This window comes from Plectropomus leopardus, chromosome 12, assembly GCF_026936395.1.
Source record: "Plectropomus leopardus strain MGB_pleo_1.0 chromosome 12, ASM2693639v1, whole genome shotgun sequence".
NCBI lineage: Eukaryota > Metazoa > Chordata > Actinopteri > Perciformes > Serranidae > Plectropomus > Plectropomus leopardus.
The window spans coordinates 4785594-4801307 of NC_142187.1; the positions used below are offsets into that span (position 1 = coordinate 4785594).

The following is a 15714-nucleotide window of genomic DNA, read 5'->3' on the forward strand; positions in this document are numbered from 1 at the left end:
TTGGTTGGCAGCTGGAGAACAGATTCTACCACATCACATCTCAATCTTTACCTTCACAGTTAGCAAAGCGAGGCGTTTGCTGCACTGGTCGAATTTCCTGAGTAGTGAAACTTTGCTCTGCTTGATATCATGTTGTAAAAGGTCAAGAAATGCAATCTTTTATACTCGGATGTCATTTTGGGCTAACATGCCTTTTTAAGCTCCATTGCAAGCTGAGCTATAGTTCAGCTTGTGTTACATAGCTTTAAAACTTCAGTGGGCGGTGGAGGTAAACTAAGCTGCTAATACAGCACATTGGTAAGAAAAGCTGACAATACATTAGACACATTGCTCCCGTTACTAATGAAGGTAACAGGTTAGGAGATTGTTGATGCCTCTGATGTAGTTGTAGTAAATTAAAGGAAGGTCAACTTTTCAGTTTAATCAGAACAAATTTTGGAAACTTTATTTTACAGGTCACTAACTTCCTTATAATTTCTTGAAAGTTTTCTGATATTAACTATATAATTAAGTACTTATTTTGGGAAGAAACAGGGACAACGTGCTGGAGGCATCATGTTTTCTGGTTGTCCATCCGTATGTCCATATGTCCCATGTCCCCTTCTTATATATACGCCCTGAGGGATTTTTTTGTTAAATTTGGTACAAATGTCCACTTGGACTCAAAGATCAACTGATTACATTTGGTGGTCAAACATCAAGGGTCAAGGTCACTTTGATCTTGCATCTGTCTCATTCTCATGAACGGGCAAAGAATTTCATCTAATTTGGCATAAACACTAACTTTGAGTCAAAGATTAACTAATTACAGTTTGGTAGCAAAAGATCAAGGTCACTGTGACATTGTCTGTCACATTCCTGTGAATGCAGTATTTAAAGAACACCCTAAGGGAATTGCTTCAAATTTGGCGCAAACATCTACTAGGACTCAAGAATGAACTGATCAGATTTCGGTGATCAAAAGTCAGAGGTCATTGTGACCTTTATCCCTCTCTATCTGTGAATGTGATATCTCAAGAAGGTCTTTGGGGAAGTCCCTAAAATTTTGCAGTAACATCCACTTGGACTCAAGAATGAATTGATTAAGATTTGGTGGTCAAAGGTCAAGGTCACTGTGACCTCACAAAACATGTTTTTGGCTATAACTTGAGAATTCAGATGCTAATTATAACAGGATTTCATACAGATGTATAAAAGGGTTAAAAAAATGACATTTTATATCATAAAGGTCAAGTTCAGTGTGACATCATAGCATTCTGCAGAAACCTTTTTCTGGCCATCACTCAGTGCCATACCTCAGGAACAGAAGAGGAGACATCTGGTCAGATACTGTATTGGTGATGCTTATCTTGGGTGTCCACATTGAAACTGCTGATTGTAGAGATCTTCTGTGCTGCTGGGGGGAAGATGTGTATGAAGCATCCATGTTTTCACACTCGTGGATGTTAACTGTGACTGCAGCTTGACTGGTGTGTCGAGCCATAAAACCACAAGGAAGTAAATCTAGTTTGTTATTAGCGATTGTTGATTTACAGAATCCATCACTCATAAAAATTATTGGAAACTTTATTCTTTATGTTTTTGACTCATATGCTTGGCCAGCTGCACATGTATAGTACTGAAAGTTAATCTTAGCATTAAAATTGGAATTCATTCATTGTTAATGAAGTGCACCAGTTGAGTACTGTCACTATTTTAATGGTAATTAGTGCCAAAAGACTTGGTTCATTTGAGAAAACATCCTATGAAATCATTATGGAAAGACTGTTACTTGATACGGTTTTTTTTGTGCCTCTCTCTTGGTTGTTGTCAAAACACTTCTTTCAGATTAAGTACATGCATGTAACAGCACTGGTTTTGTATTCAGTTATGACTGCTTAGAGTACAGTCACTTTTTGATGGTTTGGAAGCAGTCTAAGAGAGACTTGATCAGTTCTCAGACTGCTGAGGAGTTTCCCCATATTTGATCTCTGTGGTTGAGTCAAAGCTTGACATCAAACAAGACAAGGTTGAGTTCATCAAAGACACAAAAAGACGTGTGAATTGTTCATATTCTAAATGTCAATATACTCCCCAGCACTCATTTCACCATGCATGTTATTTCCATACCAATATTTTAGTTTTTATTGATTTTTATTACAGAATTAAACTTCATCCATCCCTCTGACCATCCAAATATTCTTCTTTAACATACCTGCCTATCTCCTACTCTAAGATGTCTGCAGGTCCTTAAAAGCTCTTGAAATGTCTCAAATTTGATTTTATAAATATTCTGCATTCAGAGGCATTCAATAGTGTTACAGTTGAATTTGCGAGGTCTTAACTGCCACAAAAACATTTTATCTAATGTCATTTATGCCTCTTTTGTGTAAAAGAATGGCCACCCCTCCAGATTTATAATTGAAATTTGAATGAAAGACTTGGGTAAAGCCTGATCTTTTTATCCTATTCTGATCTTTAAATAGCAGGTGTGTTTGTTGTAGGTACACTATATCACCCTGTAATTATTTGAGATGTAAAAATATCCTATTGCATTTTATTGGATGATTAAGGCCCCTCATGTGTCAGCTCACCACTCTAATCTCAGCTCCTTTTGCTCTGTTATTGTTTGAAGTCATAACTGAGAAAGTTTAAAATATTTTCCACTTGAGCCCCGCCCCACCATCACGGTTATATGCTGGTTCAGTGTGTTTGGGATGCCTATATAAGAGGGGAAAAAAACTCCTGTGGAGTTCACTTCCCATGTTGCGGCTCTATAACTTCAGAACTTAACTCAGAATAGCTTAGCATGACAACTTTCCTCAAACAGGGATCAACATTAATGTCTTAGTAGTAATGCAGTTTATGTCCAACCATAACACTCCTTTGTTGTTGTGATTATAGGCATGATAATGTCTTACAAATCATTTCTATTAAAATGATCATGAAACTATTCTCAATTTAGCATTTATTTATCCTTTAATTTGTTTTTGTAAATATGAGTTGAGCTCTTCTGTTTGAAAGTCAGCATCTCTGGTGTTGCAAATCTTTAAACCTACCACTAAACCTAATACTGGATTTTTACAAAACTGCACTTAGCTGCCAAACTTAAATTAACCTACCTTACTCTATTAGATGGCAAATGGATGGCACTTGCATAGTGGTTTTCTAGTTGCTCAACCACTCAAACCACTTACACACTACATGTCACATTTGCCCGTTCACACACTGGTGGCCAAGGCTACCGTACAAGGGGCCACCTGCCACTCAGTAACCATTCACACACACTCACACACTGATGGAACAGCTCGGGAGCAATTTGGGGTTCAGTATCTTCCAGAGGATACTTCGACATGCTGACTGGAAGAGCCAAAGCCGAATTGAACAACCTGCTCTACCTCTTACATAAAATGTACCTTCATACTTAACTGCCATAACTGAACAAGAAAAAGATGATTTGTTCATAATCAATCTTATACTTGGTAAAAAAAAAAGTTCTTTAATAGGTCTGAAAAGCAATAAATTTAAGTGTCTGGTACCTTTAAGTCAGCCTGTACTTAACTTTTTTTTCTCTTAGCTGGGTAGTGGGGGAGAGAAGAGGCCAGCCACAGTGGACATCTCCAAGAAACCCAAAACACCAAAGAAGAAGAAGCGAAAGGACCCAAATGAGCCAGTGAAGCCAGTGTCTGCCTACGCCTTGTTCTTCAGGGACACCCAAGCCAACATCAAGGCCCAGAACCCCAACGCCACCTTCGGGGAGGTGTCGAAGATCGTGGCCTCCATGTGGGACGGCCTGGGAGAGGAACAGAAACAGGTAGATTCAAAATCTTGAATTAAGCGTGTCCATGCTGCTAGCTCAGAACCACTAATGTAAAAAACAAATAATTATGACAAGAAATCAATAATCAGCACCATAGTAGTGACAGTCAAAGTAACCAGGACCAAAAAGTGTTTCTTCAGTTTTTCTGCTAAAGCTGATGTGATGTAACTGTAAAATTGATAGAAAATACTGGGTTTCTTGCTCATCCGTATGGTAGTAAGGCAAACATCTTTATAATGTGGGCCATATATCACATATACTTGATGGATCACGGCTTTTTCCCGTACAATATGTATAAAATGATTATATCACAAACACTGAGTAAAAATTGGCACATTGTTTTTATAAGCTACTGGTGTTTTGGTTTTTTTTGCTCTGTCCTGCAGCTCTCCATCTCTCACAGACACAGACACAGACACACACACACACACAGCAGGGCTTTTGCAGAGCTCCAGACTGTGACTATTTAGTCACATATTGCAACCATGAAGCACTATTAAGCTTTGCAAGTTCTAGCTGTTAGATGGTTTCCAGCGTACAGAGAATAAATCATCATGTTTAACGGTGCTGCAGTAACAGTCTTAACTCAATGAGTGGTAGTGGCGGTAGTGTGAGTAGATAAGACATGTGTTTGTATTCGCAGGACCCCAGGCCGTGACGATTTAGTCACATTTTGTCACGGAGCACCAGTGTGACTTGAAAATATCAGTAATATATGAATCATATGGCTGTTAGTTTGTTGCCCGCTCACAGTGATTGAATTCTCACAGTTAAAGTCGCCGCAGTATCTGTTATCTGTAATCCAACATTCAAGTGTTGACCGGAAGCTTCAGGTCCACAGCAAAACTGAGCCAGACGAGACGAGGCAGGTCCTTCATAATAAAAGCCCCATAGGTCCCGCTTTGATTTATATAATTATAACAATACTTCCTGATAGGGGTCAACCTATATTGGTTTTTCAGGGCCAATACTGATTATTAGTAGTTATTGAGACCAAAAAACAATATTTAGAAATGATATGTATTGCCAATAAAAATGACAATCTTTCTGATAATATTTAGAATTTGCAATATAACAAACTCCTACACAAAACTATATTTAAATTCCTTTAGCAAGTGTTTAATCAAAACTGGAAATTTCAACATCATATACAGCAAGTTCCCAACAATTTTTTTATAAAGTCAAGTGAAAATTTAAATAAAAAATGCATTAATAAAAATAGCTCTCTGAGGTTTTACAAAGTAAAAGTTACTCCCAAGCTGACACTTTCATTGCACTTTTTTAATTAATTAATTTTATCAGAAATCATTTAAATCAAGCGCAGATACAGATAATCGGCAAAATGCCAAATAAAGGCCCCAATAATCGGCCAGGCCAATAATCTATCAACCCCTACTTCCTGATTGAGTTTAATAAATTGCAATGTGTGAAGTCCCAACATTATAGCTAAGTCTAAATATGATGATGATGTGATATTACTCTCCGTGCTGCTCCTGTAACGCTTTCGTATTTGCTTTGAAGGACTCTCAATCTTATTTCCACCACCTTGACCGCCATTTATTCATGTGGAACTTCATATTTGTTTCCTGGTGTGTTAGTAAGGATGGAGATTATTTCTGAAGCGGTGCTGAGACACATATGTGTACGGACATAATTTTGGTATGATATGAAAAGGTGTTAGTATGGATGTAGCCTTGGTCTTGATTCTGAATTTTGGCAATGGCAGATGATGAAAGAAAAGAAAGAAATGACATGTTTATCATCTTCAGTTAAATGAGTGAGAGGGACAGCGAGCAGCTGAGCTTTCTTTGTGACAGGAAGCAACAGCTCCAGCAATTCCACAGTGACTACCAATCAGGACGGGGCTCCCAAAATTGCCAGAAGTGGCACGTCAAGTGAATTTTGAGAAGTTCAGTTTTAGAAAAGAGTTGCAGTGGATGCCTTGGGAATTCATTATTGTGGTTATGTGTTATTAGATAACTGTCAGCTGAGGGAAATGTAGCTCCACGAAAATTCTCACAGCATGTTGCTGCTCCTCCACAGCTACAGTTCATACTGATTAACACAAAATGTTAGATTACAGATGATGAACTGCTAATTCAGTTGATTTGTAGAAATAATTTATCAAATGCTGGGAACTGTAGGAGAAGATGATGGACAAGTCAATTGTTTTTTATATTTCAGGTGTACAAGAAGAGGACAGAGACAGCTAAGAAGGAGTACCTGAAACAACTGGCTGCCTACAGAGCCAGCCTGGTCTCACGGGTACTACACGCACACACACACACACACACACACACACACACACACACACACACACACACACACACACAGAGAGAGAGTGATAATTCAAGTTCTTTGCATTTAACTCAAGCTTTAAAGGAGCAGTGAATAAGATAAAGGTGGACTTGGTGGCGTCTAGCAATGAATTGCATATGGCAACCAGCTAAAATTTCTCCCGCTTCCTTCAGTGTTTATTGTTGATGAGGTTTTCGCCAGGAGCCAAATTATCCAGAGGGTCTCTTCATCTCCAAAACAAACAAACCTGACCATTTAAACAGCGATAAACACTGATTCGAGCAGTTTCATGTTAGAAATCAGTGCAAGTCCACTGCTGTGTGGCATCTCGCAGACGGGCTGCTCCCACACAACATGCTATTTCATGCTCACCTTTTTCTGATCCAGGTGTTTAGGAGGTTTTTACCTGCAGCTTAATTATCTGCGGAGGTCTCTCCCTTTTAAAAAACAAAAACAGAGCCGGTGATTTAAACTGAATAAAAAAAACAACAAAATAAAGCAATTTCTAATGCTAATGTGAAGTCACCTTTTTTCCACAATAACATCAGATCCAAACATTCACGACATTCACATTCATATTACACAAAGGTGTCTTCCTCTCTAGAACAAACAGTGATTTAAACAGGTAGAAAACACTGAATAAAGCCGTCATAAAACACTCCTCACTGGGCTACTGTAGAAACATGTGCAACAGGACAATCCCCAATAACTAGGACCTGCTCCCTATGTCCCTCATTCTTTTTTTTTTCCTTTTTTTTACCTGTTAAAATAATTTTAAATAAAAAATTAATAACTATATTTAGAGAACTCTTTCACTTATGCAGACAGTTGTAATATACTGATATATTCACATTAAACACAAGCAGGCCTGCAGTATACCCACTCACAAAAAAAGGAGGGGGGACCGATATATAAACAGCCCAGTCTAAGGTAATAAAAACACGACTCTTATTTTCAGGTGAAAATACACATAGAAAACAGACTTATCATATGATATTCCATTTCTGTCAGTATATCCCCTTAAATCTTACACAGTGGACCTTTAAAAGAGTAAATGGGTTAGTTTGAAACCTGCAGTCTGATTTTCTGATATATTTTTCTTGTTCTGCAGAGTTACAACGATCCATCTGAAATGAAGCCGCCCCACTCGTCCTCATCCTCCTCGTCCTCTACCTCAATGTTCACACCCAAACCTTCGGTGTACCCAGGTCACCCAGGCCAGCACCATTCCTCCAACTCCCTCACACACCCTCACACTCTCCCTTCCCACCAGCACCCGAGCATGTACATGCCGTACCCTCACCCATCACACCCTTCCCACGCCTCGAGCCCCGGCCTCAGCCCGCACCTGCCCCCCTCTCACACCCAGATCCACCCCCAGCTCCAGCCTCTGTCCTCCAGGGGGACCGTGCCACGGCCCAGCGTCCCCCACCAGGGAGCTCTGTCCCTCGGCAGCATGGCCGCGGCGTCCACCCCTCCTCTGCAGGTCAGCCCTCCTCTCCACAGCCAGGCACACCTGGGGGGGCTGCACAGTCCGCACCATCAGCACCAGCAGCTCAGCGGACACCCACTGGGAATGACGCACTCACCTGCCATCACACAGGTCAGTCACACACTGACACTGACATCCAGCACCTTTGTAAACTTTGTCTCGCTGTTTGTCGATCCTATTAAGTAAGATGGACATAAAGTCTTAAAAGATAAGTTTCATAAAATAACTCATGTCAAATTTAATTATATATCTTTGATACAAACATGCAGCCCAAAGTGCTTCACATAGCAAAACTGAAATAAGACTGACACCGTTTAACCCTTTGAAACCTGGATCAACGCCACTTTTCTTATGCTGCAGTCAGATGCCTTTCACAGGTATTTAAACCTTTGAACCCTGAACACATTGGTTTGATTTCTTTTGAAATTATGAGGAAAAAGACAATGAGCAACTTTGCCAGAAATGTCCCACAAATTAGCAGATCTAGCATATTTAGATATAAGCAGATCAAAAAAAAAACATTAGAGAAAAAGCTGGGGATGAATTTCCAGAAAACTGTTTTTATATATTAAAAATTACTCTGTATAATAATCATAACCTTTTCAAGTTTTATTGATTTGTATTTGTTTGCTTCTTACCAGGCAATTTTCTTCCACTTTTTACTCTTTATTTTTACTAAATTAATTTGTACTAATTACATTTTTTGGTCATTTTTCTTGAGTCAGTCATTGCCTTCTTCCCTTATTTTTGAAAGAAATCAAGACATTGTCCATGTCTCAAAGGGTTAAGGGATAACACAAACGACTACACATAAAGGTTTACAATACTAGAAAATAAATTAAAAAAAACAAACAAAATTTTCATTTAAAAGCTATAGAATTAAAAGAAGAAACAAAAATAAGAAAAAAATATAAATAGGCTAAAACCAATGATCAAAACTTAAAAATGAAGACTGTAATGTTAGAAGGCCCATTGTAAGAGGTGGCCAAAGGTTACAGCTTACCCCACCTCAAGGCCATGGGGGGGTAGTGAAAGGGTCTAAGGTTAGACCATTAAATGGGCCTAAGTACAACAATTTATTTACTGTCTTTCATATATCACGACAATATAATCTTTTTTTTTTTTTATTTTTATTTAAACACATCTTAACTTGTCATTTGAGACCCCGCCCCCTGCTCTTATTGTGACAGGTCTGTTGATAGTCACTCTGTCCAGACAGGAGGAGGAAGACCTGTAGCTGTGATGTGAGAGTGTGTTGAGTCTGATGTGAGACATTATGGGAGTGAGAGCGTCTCCAAATAGCAAAAAATTTTGGGAGCTGGATCGCCACTCACTTTCACTTCCCATTTTATCCCTCTTTTTATGGAGCGCTTTTAAATCCCACTCTCCCATAATCCCCAATTCTCTCTCCTCCATTTTGCATATTTTCAGCCCAAAAAAAGATGAGAAAGAGCAAAACAAAAGAAAAAGTGAAGGAAAAAAGGAGAGGACACAGTGACAGAGCTTTAAACTTTTTTTCTCTCGGAGTGAAGAGTGAGAAATGAGGGGGGAAGGGAGAGAGAGAGAGGGAGCGAGAGACAAAAGAGGCAGATGGGGTCTTTGTGGAGGAGTGAAGGAGAAGAATTTGCTCAACAATGGATGAATAGGTGAGGTAGAGGAGGAGAGGGGGAGGAGAGGGGGGAGAACCCAACCACCTGCTGTCCTCCTCTTTCTCCTCTTTCACTCACAACACTCAGATTAACTTCCCTTTCAGCCTCTCTCTCTCTGTTTGTGTGTGTGTGTGTGTGTGTTTGTGTGTGTGTCTGTCGCTCACACACACTGCTGCACTCTGCCACTGCACTCACTCAGTTTTCTCTCTGCCCATCTCTCTCTCCTCCCTCAACCATCTCATAGTAAGACATGCTCACCTCCTTTTCCTCCCCCTCTTCCTCCACTGCTTCCTCCTCTCCTCCTACCTTTTTTCATCTCCCCTTCACTCGTCCACAGCTCTCCTCCTCCTCCCCCCTCCAGATGATAAGACACTCAGAAGTCTATAATTAGTGCTGATGAACCTGTGACTGAAGTCTGTCTCCGTTTCACTTCACTAGCTTTCACTCATAGCCCCGTTCATCTCAGAGCATGTTACCAAAGCACAGCTACAGGATGACTGAGAGAACCAGCAGCAGTCTGTGGACTCACTCAGAATGAAGGAGGATGTAAACAAGCCAACATAACTGTGACAGCATCTCATATTCAAAGCTGAGCCACGGCTCTGTGATGAACTTTGTACCCCCTGTTTCAAGGAAACATGACCTGTCAAAAATATAATTAAAAAAGGCTATTCAGATGAAGGCAGTGTCCCAGCGGCCATGAAAATCCTGGAAAATTTAAAAACTATTTTCCAGGCATGGAAATGGAATGACTGACAAAATGTGGTTGGAGGTAGGTATGTGTGTGTGTGTGTGTGTGCGTGTGTGTGTGTGTGTGTGTGTGTGTGTGTGTGTGTGTGTGTGTGTGTGTGTGTGTGTGTGTGTGTGTGTGCGCGCACGCGTGTATGAGTACAAAATCTGTTCTTTTGAAAAAAAAAAAAAAACACCACTTGGCATGTGTACTACAGCTTTTTTGGTGGTTTGTGTGGATCCATGTACACAAGGATTGTTTTTACAATGTTATCATATGAACGCTGATTTTTTTTAAACAGAAAGGAAAGACTTTTCTGTTTTTAGGTGGGCTGCTCTGGTAATCACGTGGCTTCATGTTGGCAGGGGATGCATCTGCATGGAGCTGACCAGCCACACGCTTTCTTCGCCTCTTCTCAGTGTGCTCAGCTGTTAACACACTCTGTGCACACAATAAATGATATGATTTCACTTGTTAATCAACAAGTTTTTTTGTTGTTGTTGTTGTTGTTTACCTCAGGGCTACCACCCCTCCCTTCAGTCTGACTACCAGCCAATGGGAGGAGGAATGATAAGTGGTGGACCAGTGATGTCATCATCCATGGACTACCATCAACTGGGTCGACACACGCCGAACCACCACCCATCTCTGGACTGGAGCACCGATTACCATGGCAACGGGTACGTTTGGGTGTTTTACTATTAGACGTTTTCAAAGAGCAGCTGAATCAAAAATATGTACAGGTGCAAGGCATAAATTATTTATCCCCATCTAATATTTAACCCTTAGGGACCGTTTGGTGCATTTTACGTGCTTTCCTTTTTTTGATAATTTTGGCTGTGTTCATGCATATAGCATACATTTTTGCAAGATTGTGTATTTTTCTTTAATCTTGGAATTTCCAGCTCAGTTCCTACAATAAGTCTAAAATACACTGTGGAAACTAAAGTGTTACATTCAGAAGTGCAAAAAATGAACCATTGAAGCCCATTCAAATTGAGATTTTTGATCCCACAGCCATCAAAGCATAAAAACATGCACTCTTTTATTTCTGGGTGTCATTCTGGGCCTTTGTCTTAGAATTTGTCATTTTTACTATTTTCACTTGTCATTTTTTTCTGTTTTTGGCATATGGAGAAAATATATGCTATTTCCATTAGGTGCACTGTCACAGTCAGTGTTGCTGCAAATCACTGACAAATGACAAAAAAAAATCTACTTGTAGTATATTGAAAATAATTCATTTTTTGTGTTGTTGTTTTTTTAATCTAAAAACATAGTGGCATCAAGACCAAAAACCTGGCATTTGAAGGGTTAAAATTCTGAAAATTAATGAATATTAGATATTTATGATTAGGACTGATGTTGATAACAAAATAAGTAGAAAATAATGTTAATGTATAGTATTTTTAAAGCTGATTCAGAAAAGCACATTCTGTGTGCAGAGTGATAACAGTGTGTGGAATATTAAAGCAGGTCCTAAGGGTTAAAAATGGCTTAAATGCCCCCTCCCTTAATTTGTAAAACAAAAATATAGATTATAACAAACCTGCTATGCTACAACAGCCAACCACCCCCACCATCCGAAAAAAATAGCAAATGTCACCATAATCCTGAATAAACTCAACAAATTGCCATTATCTTTATTACCAGTGTTAGTATTTGTCTGTGGTGTTGCAGTATATCAGTAGAAGCTGATGCCCACCAACACTCTGTCTCTGTTTTAGTCTTTTCAGATGTTTTACAGAGTGGAAGACTAGAATGGACTATAACTAGGTGACTAGGAATATGAGACTAGCAACTAGCAGAGACTATATCACTTTGGACTGAGATTTTTTCATTGTTATGAAAATGTAAATTTTATGCATATCTAATTGTATGCTTTAATGCTCATCTTCTTTCAGTGTTAGGCTACATTCCTGTCAATACACCAGCCAGCTAGCAAGCATACGTTTTAGCTAGAGAACCATACAGATTCCACCAGCTCTGTGTTAACTTTTTCATATTACTATTATCATATTGGGACCAACAGAGATCCTCTGGCAGATTTGATCCTCCTGTGTTGTCTCCGTGGCTACAGCCTTGCTCAGGTGTACTGAGTGTTGGGTGTTAACAGGTGCAACAGAGCACATTTCTGAACACACCTTTAGAGATACTATGACCACTTAGCATTCCCTGGCTGTTTTTGTTATTGCTGCGACCTGAAACGCCTGATTTTATGGCAGCTTTTCTAAAAAAAATAAAAAATTACATACCAAACAAGCGGCAAACGGGTTGCATGTCAAACAGTGACAACATGGATAACCTTTCGGTGCTGTACATTTCACACACACTCTACACTTTACTCTTTAACTTGTTTACTTGTACATCTTGTTTTCTTTTCTTCCCTTCTTTTTCTTCTTCGTTTGTTTTTGCGGCCTTTCTTCTATGAATTAAAGCTGTTCAACTACCGGGTCAAAGCCCGGTGCAGGGACTATGAAGCATGCACAGAACACTTAGGCCAGTTCAGGTCCGATTGAGGCGTATACTGTACATGAAAGAGCAAATCCAACCCCAACTGCATTATCTGGGTGTTTTACTCTGACTTCAAGAGATTTGACTGAGTATGATTTCAGTCAGGCTGTATGTTAAAAGTCCAGTTTTAGTCTGACTAACACAATAATTTGACTTTCTAACATCCTGCAGTGGTCTGCAGAGAGACAAACCTCTCTATCTGAGCTAATCTCAGGACAAAGTGACACCAAACTTCAACCAAGCCCTTCTACTGCCACACCATGGAACCTCGAACCTCATCTGAACCAGGACCCAGACCAGCCTCGTCCAACCACCGAGGACTCCACCTACACACCACCTACACTTGGGTTCAGCACTTCAAACAAAGGCCCAAGCAGGAGAACAATCTGCATATTACTACTACTATATATCTCTTCTAAGGGACATCAGGCCAGTGTTAAGAACAGGATGAAATTACTTTCTCCCAGTTTCTGCATGTGCCACAGCTGGTCTCACATCTGTTACTGGCTGCAGTTTATCTGCTGATCATTTGAGATGCATTCTGCTTTGAAGTGAAGTCGTGTTAACCAGCGAGGAGAGGTGGGCAGGTCCTGTGCTGTGAACAATGATAATAGGTGTATATACTCCAACCTCCCTCACAAAGGGATATTCTGTCTTAATTTCCCGTCTGCCCAAAACAAGTTCTAATCTCGTTCCTCATTTTGTAAAGATGGTGTTAACCGTCAGTTCCAAAAAGCTCTGAAGAGCGAGTGTAAATTGCTGTAACATAATAGTTTGAGCTGTCAATTTAAAGCCCATTGTTTTTTGTTTTTTATGTTCTTTGACCTCATAGTTGCTGTATCCTTCGACGCCCAAAGTCAAGAGAACGCAGCACACAAAACAATAGGTTGATAACCAAATACCACAAAATATGTCCCCTCGCTGGTCCCTTAATGATGGGAGTCTTTGATTTGATGCAGTATTGACTGAAGTCGCACACGCTGTCTGTAGAGACAGAACACGTACGCAGTAAAGTACCGACTGAGCTCACGCTGCTTCATTCAGCTTAAAGGGATAGTTTGGGTTTTTTGAAGTGGGGTTGTATGGGGTACTTATACATAGTCAGTGTATTGCATACAGAAGGTGCCAGTCACCATGCCCCCAGTGTTAAAGAGCAGGCAGGAGTATGAGGAAGCTTAGCAATGTACTGCTGTGGATGAGGTCAACAACAAAATGTATTTTACCTAAAAAAAAAAAGTGCCACCTAAATATATCAATATCAGGCTGCTTGTCATCCCCTCTCACCGCCTTTCATGCTTAAGCTGTCCTGTATAATAAAGGCAGAAAGCCAATAAATGATCTTTAAACCCCCCCTAGGAACGTCAGGAACGTCTTTGCGCTTTTTAAAATAATCTGCATTTACAGAAAACATTGTGAGAACGATCCTGTTGTACACGCATTCACAAAAACAACCGAAAATTATTGTAGTGTGCATGCCAGTAGTTGGCGGTGTAACTTTGTAATGACACACCATAGAAGAAGACCATCTGCATGCGCAAATTACAGCGGTGACAAAACCATTCTCACAGGATCGGAGCATTGCCAGTTTACACGGCGACAGAAGGAGTCGCTTTTACAGAAGATTAGACTCTGGATCCTGGTTTCAAACGTTTTCAGGACCCCAAAACACCGTTGTCGTGTGAACGAAAGGCCAAACTGCAACAAAAGTTTAAAGTTTCATGCAAGAACCATTGCTATGTAAACACACCTAAACGTGTACGCTATATTAGGAGTATTTTCACCACTTTACCTTTCCACCACTGAGTCCTTTTTGACAGAGAATCCATTAACACCTTCACTTCCCCCTCTATGCTCTCATCAAAGCCACCAGACTCCACTGAGAAAAAGAGTCATTTTGGCAGAGGAGCTGCAGGTCTACTGCTGCCTCTGTCAGTCAGTTTGTGTTATTGTGACTTTGGTGAATCCAAACTAACCATTTAAACTCCAAAGTCACAGCAGTAGACCAGCAGCTCCTGTGTTCAGCGATGTTAAATGATGATGTTAAATGTTTTTCTGGCTTTGAAGAAAGTGATATCACAGCTTCATCTTCCTTTCAATCAATGTGTGAAGCAGTAAAAATACTTCCAATATAGCATACACTTAAACTGCTGTCGATTTTCTTTTAGGCTGGATTTTTTTTTTAAGATGGCTAAAATACATTATGTTTTTTAACCCTCCACAGATTGCATAGCTACCATATCAAACTTCAGCCTGCTTCTTTAAACTGAAGGAGTGACAACAGCTGTCTACTGTATGTAATCCATTGACTATGGATAAGTGACTCATACAACCTAATTTCAAAAAAAATCTGAACTCTCTCCCTTTAAGACAAAGAAGAGAAAGAGGTGGAACGGCACCTGGAGCTGTTTGCTGCCTTTTTAACCAGGCGCTGGCTGTGAATAATTGTGTGTACGATTACAGAACTTTCATTGTTCTCTCACAGCGAGGCTCAGATCTGCAGGCTAGAAATTCAATGTATTTTAGTCCTTGAAATGATAAAATGTCAAACAATTCTTTGTTGGGAAATTAGAAAAAAAAAAAAAGAAACAAAAATACTCCTTTGTATGATGACAGCTCCTCCTCCTGGCATATGTCTGTTGATAATATTGATTTGGATCCAAACTCTGTGTGTGTGTGTGTGTGTGTGTGTGTGTGTGTGTGTGTGTGTGTGTGTGTGTGTGCGTGCGTGCGTGCGTGCGTGCGTGCGTGCGTGCGTGCGTGCGTGCGTGCGTGCGTGCGTGTGTGTATGAAGTGTTAATGAGAAGGCAGAGTGGTTGATTGGGCTGCATGGTCTCTTTTGTCATCTCCCTTTCTCTGTGAACAGAGGCTATTTAAGAATCTATAACTGTTGCTGGGTTGGCTGTGTTTAATGTTGTTTTTTTTAATCAAATCAAGTTTTGTTTTAGTGTTGATGATGATGATAATGATGATGATGAGAGACACGGCTCTCTCGCTCTGTATCTCTTTGTATTAACGTGTTTTTGGCAGATGAAAGGACTCTGGGCAACAACAACCATGAAGATTTTCTTATTTTTAGATTCTAATAATGTGTTTGAGAATAAAGTCAGTGCTGCATTGATGTGCAGTCATTACCTGCCTCTTTTGTCCTTTTGTTTATTTCTGAACACTTCGTGACAGTTGCGCTAATTAACGGCACATAATAACGTAAACCTTTACCTCTCCTGTGACACGG

The 15714-nt window shown here is 39.9% G+C and overlaps 1 protein-coding gene across 1 annotated transcript in view; it reads left to right on the plus strand.

Annotated features, from left to right (window-relative positions):
- tox (thymocyte selection-associated high mobility group box) overlaps window positions 1-15600 on the plus strand; it is a 62360-nt gene extending 46760 nt beyond the window's left edge. The window contains exons 7-11 of the mRNA XM_088085558.1: window positions 3557-3793; window positions 5984-6064; window positions 7209-7700; window positions 10488-10648; window positions 12654-15600. Coding sequence (XP_087941684.1) covers window positions 3557-3793; window positions 5984-6064; window positions 7209-7700; window positions 10488-10648; window positions 12654-12690 — 1008 coding nt within the window. The 3' untranslated portion in view covers window positions 12691-15600. The remainder of the gene's footprint in view (window positions 1-3556; window positions 3794-5983; window positions 6065-7208; window positions 7701-10487; window positions 10649-12653) is intronic.
- The last annotated feature ends 114 nt before the right edge of the window (window positions 15601-15714 follow it).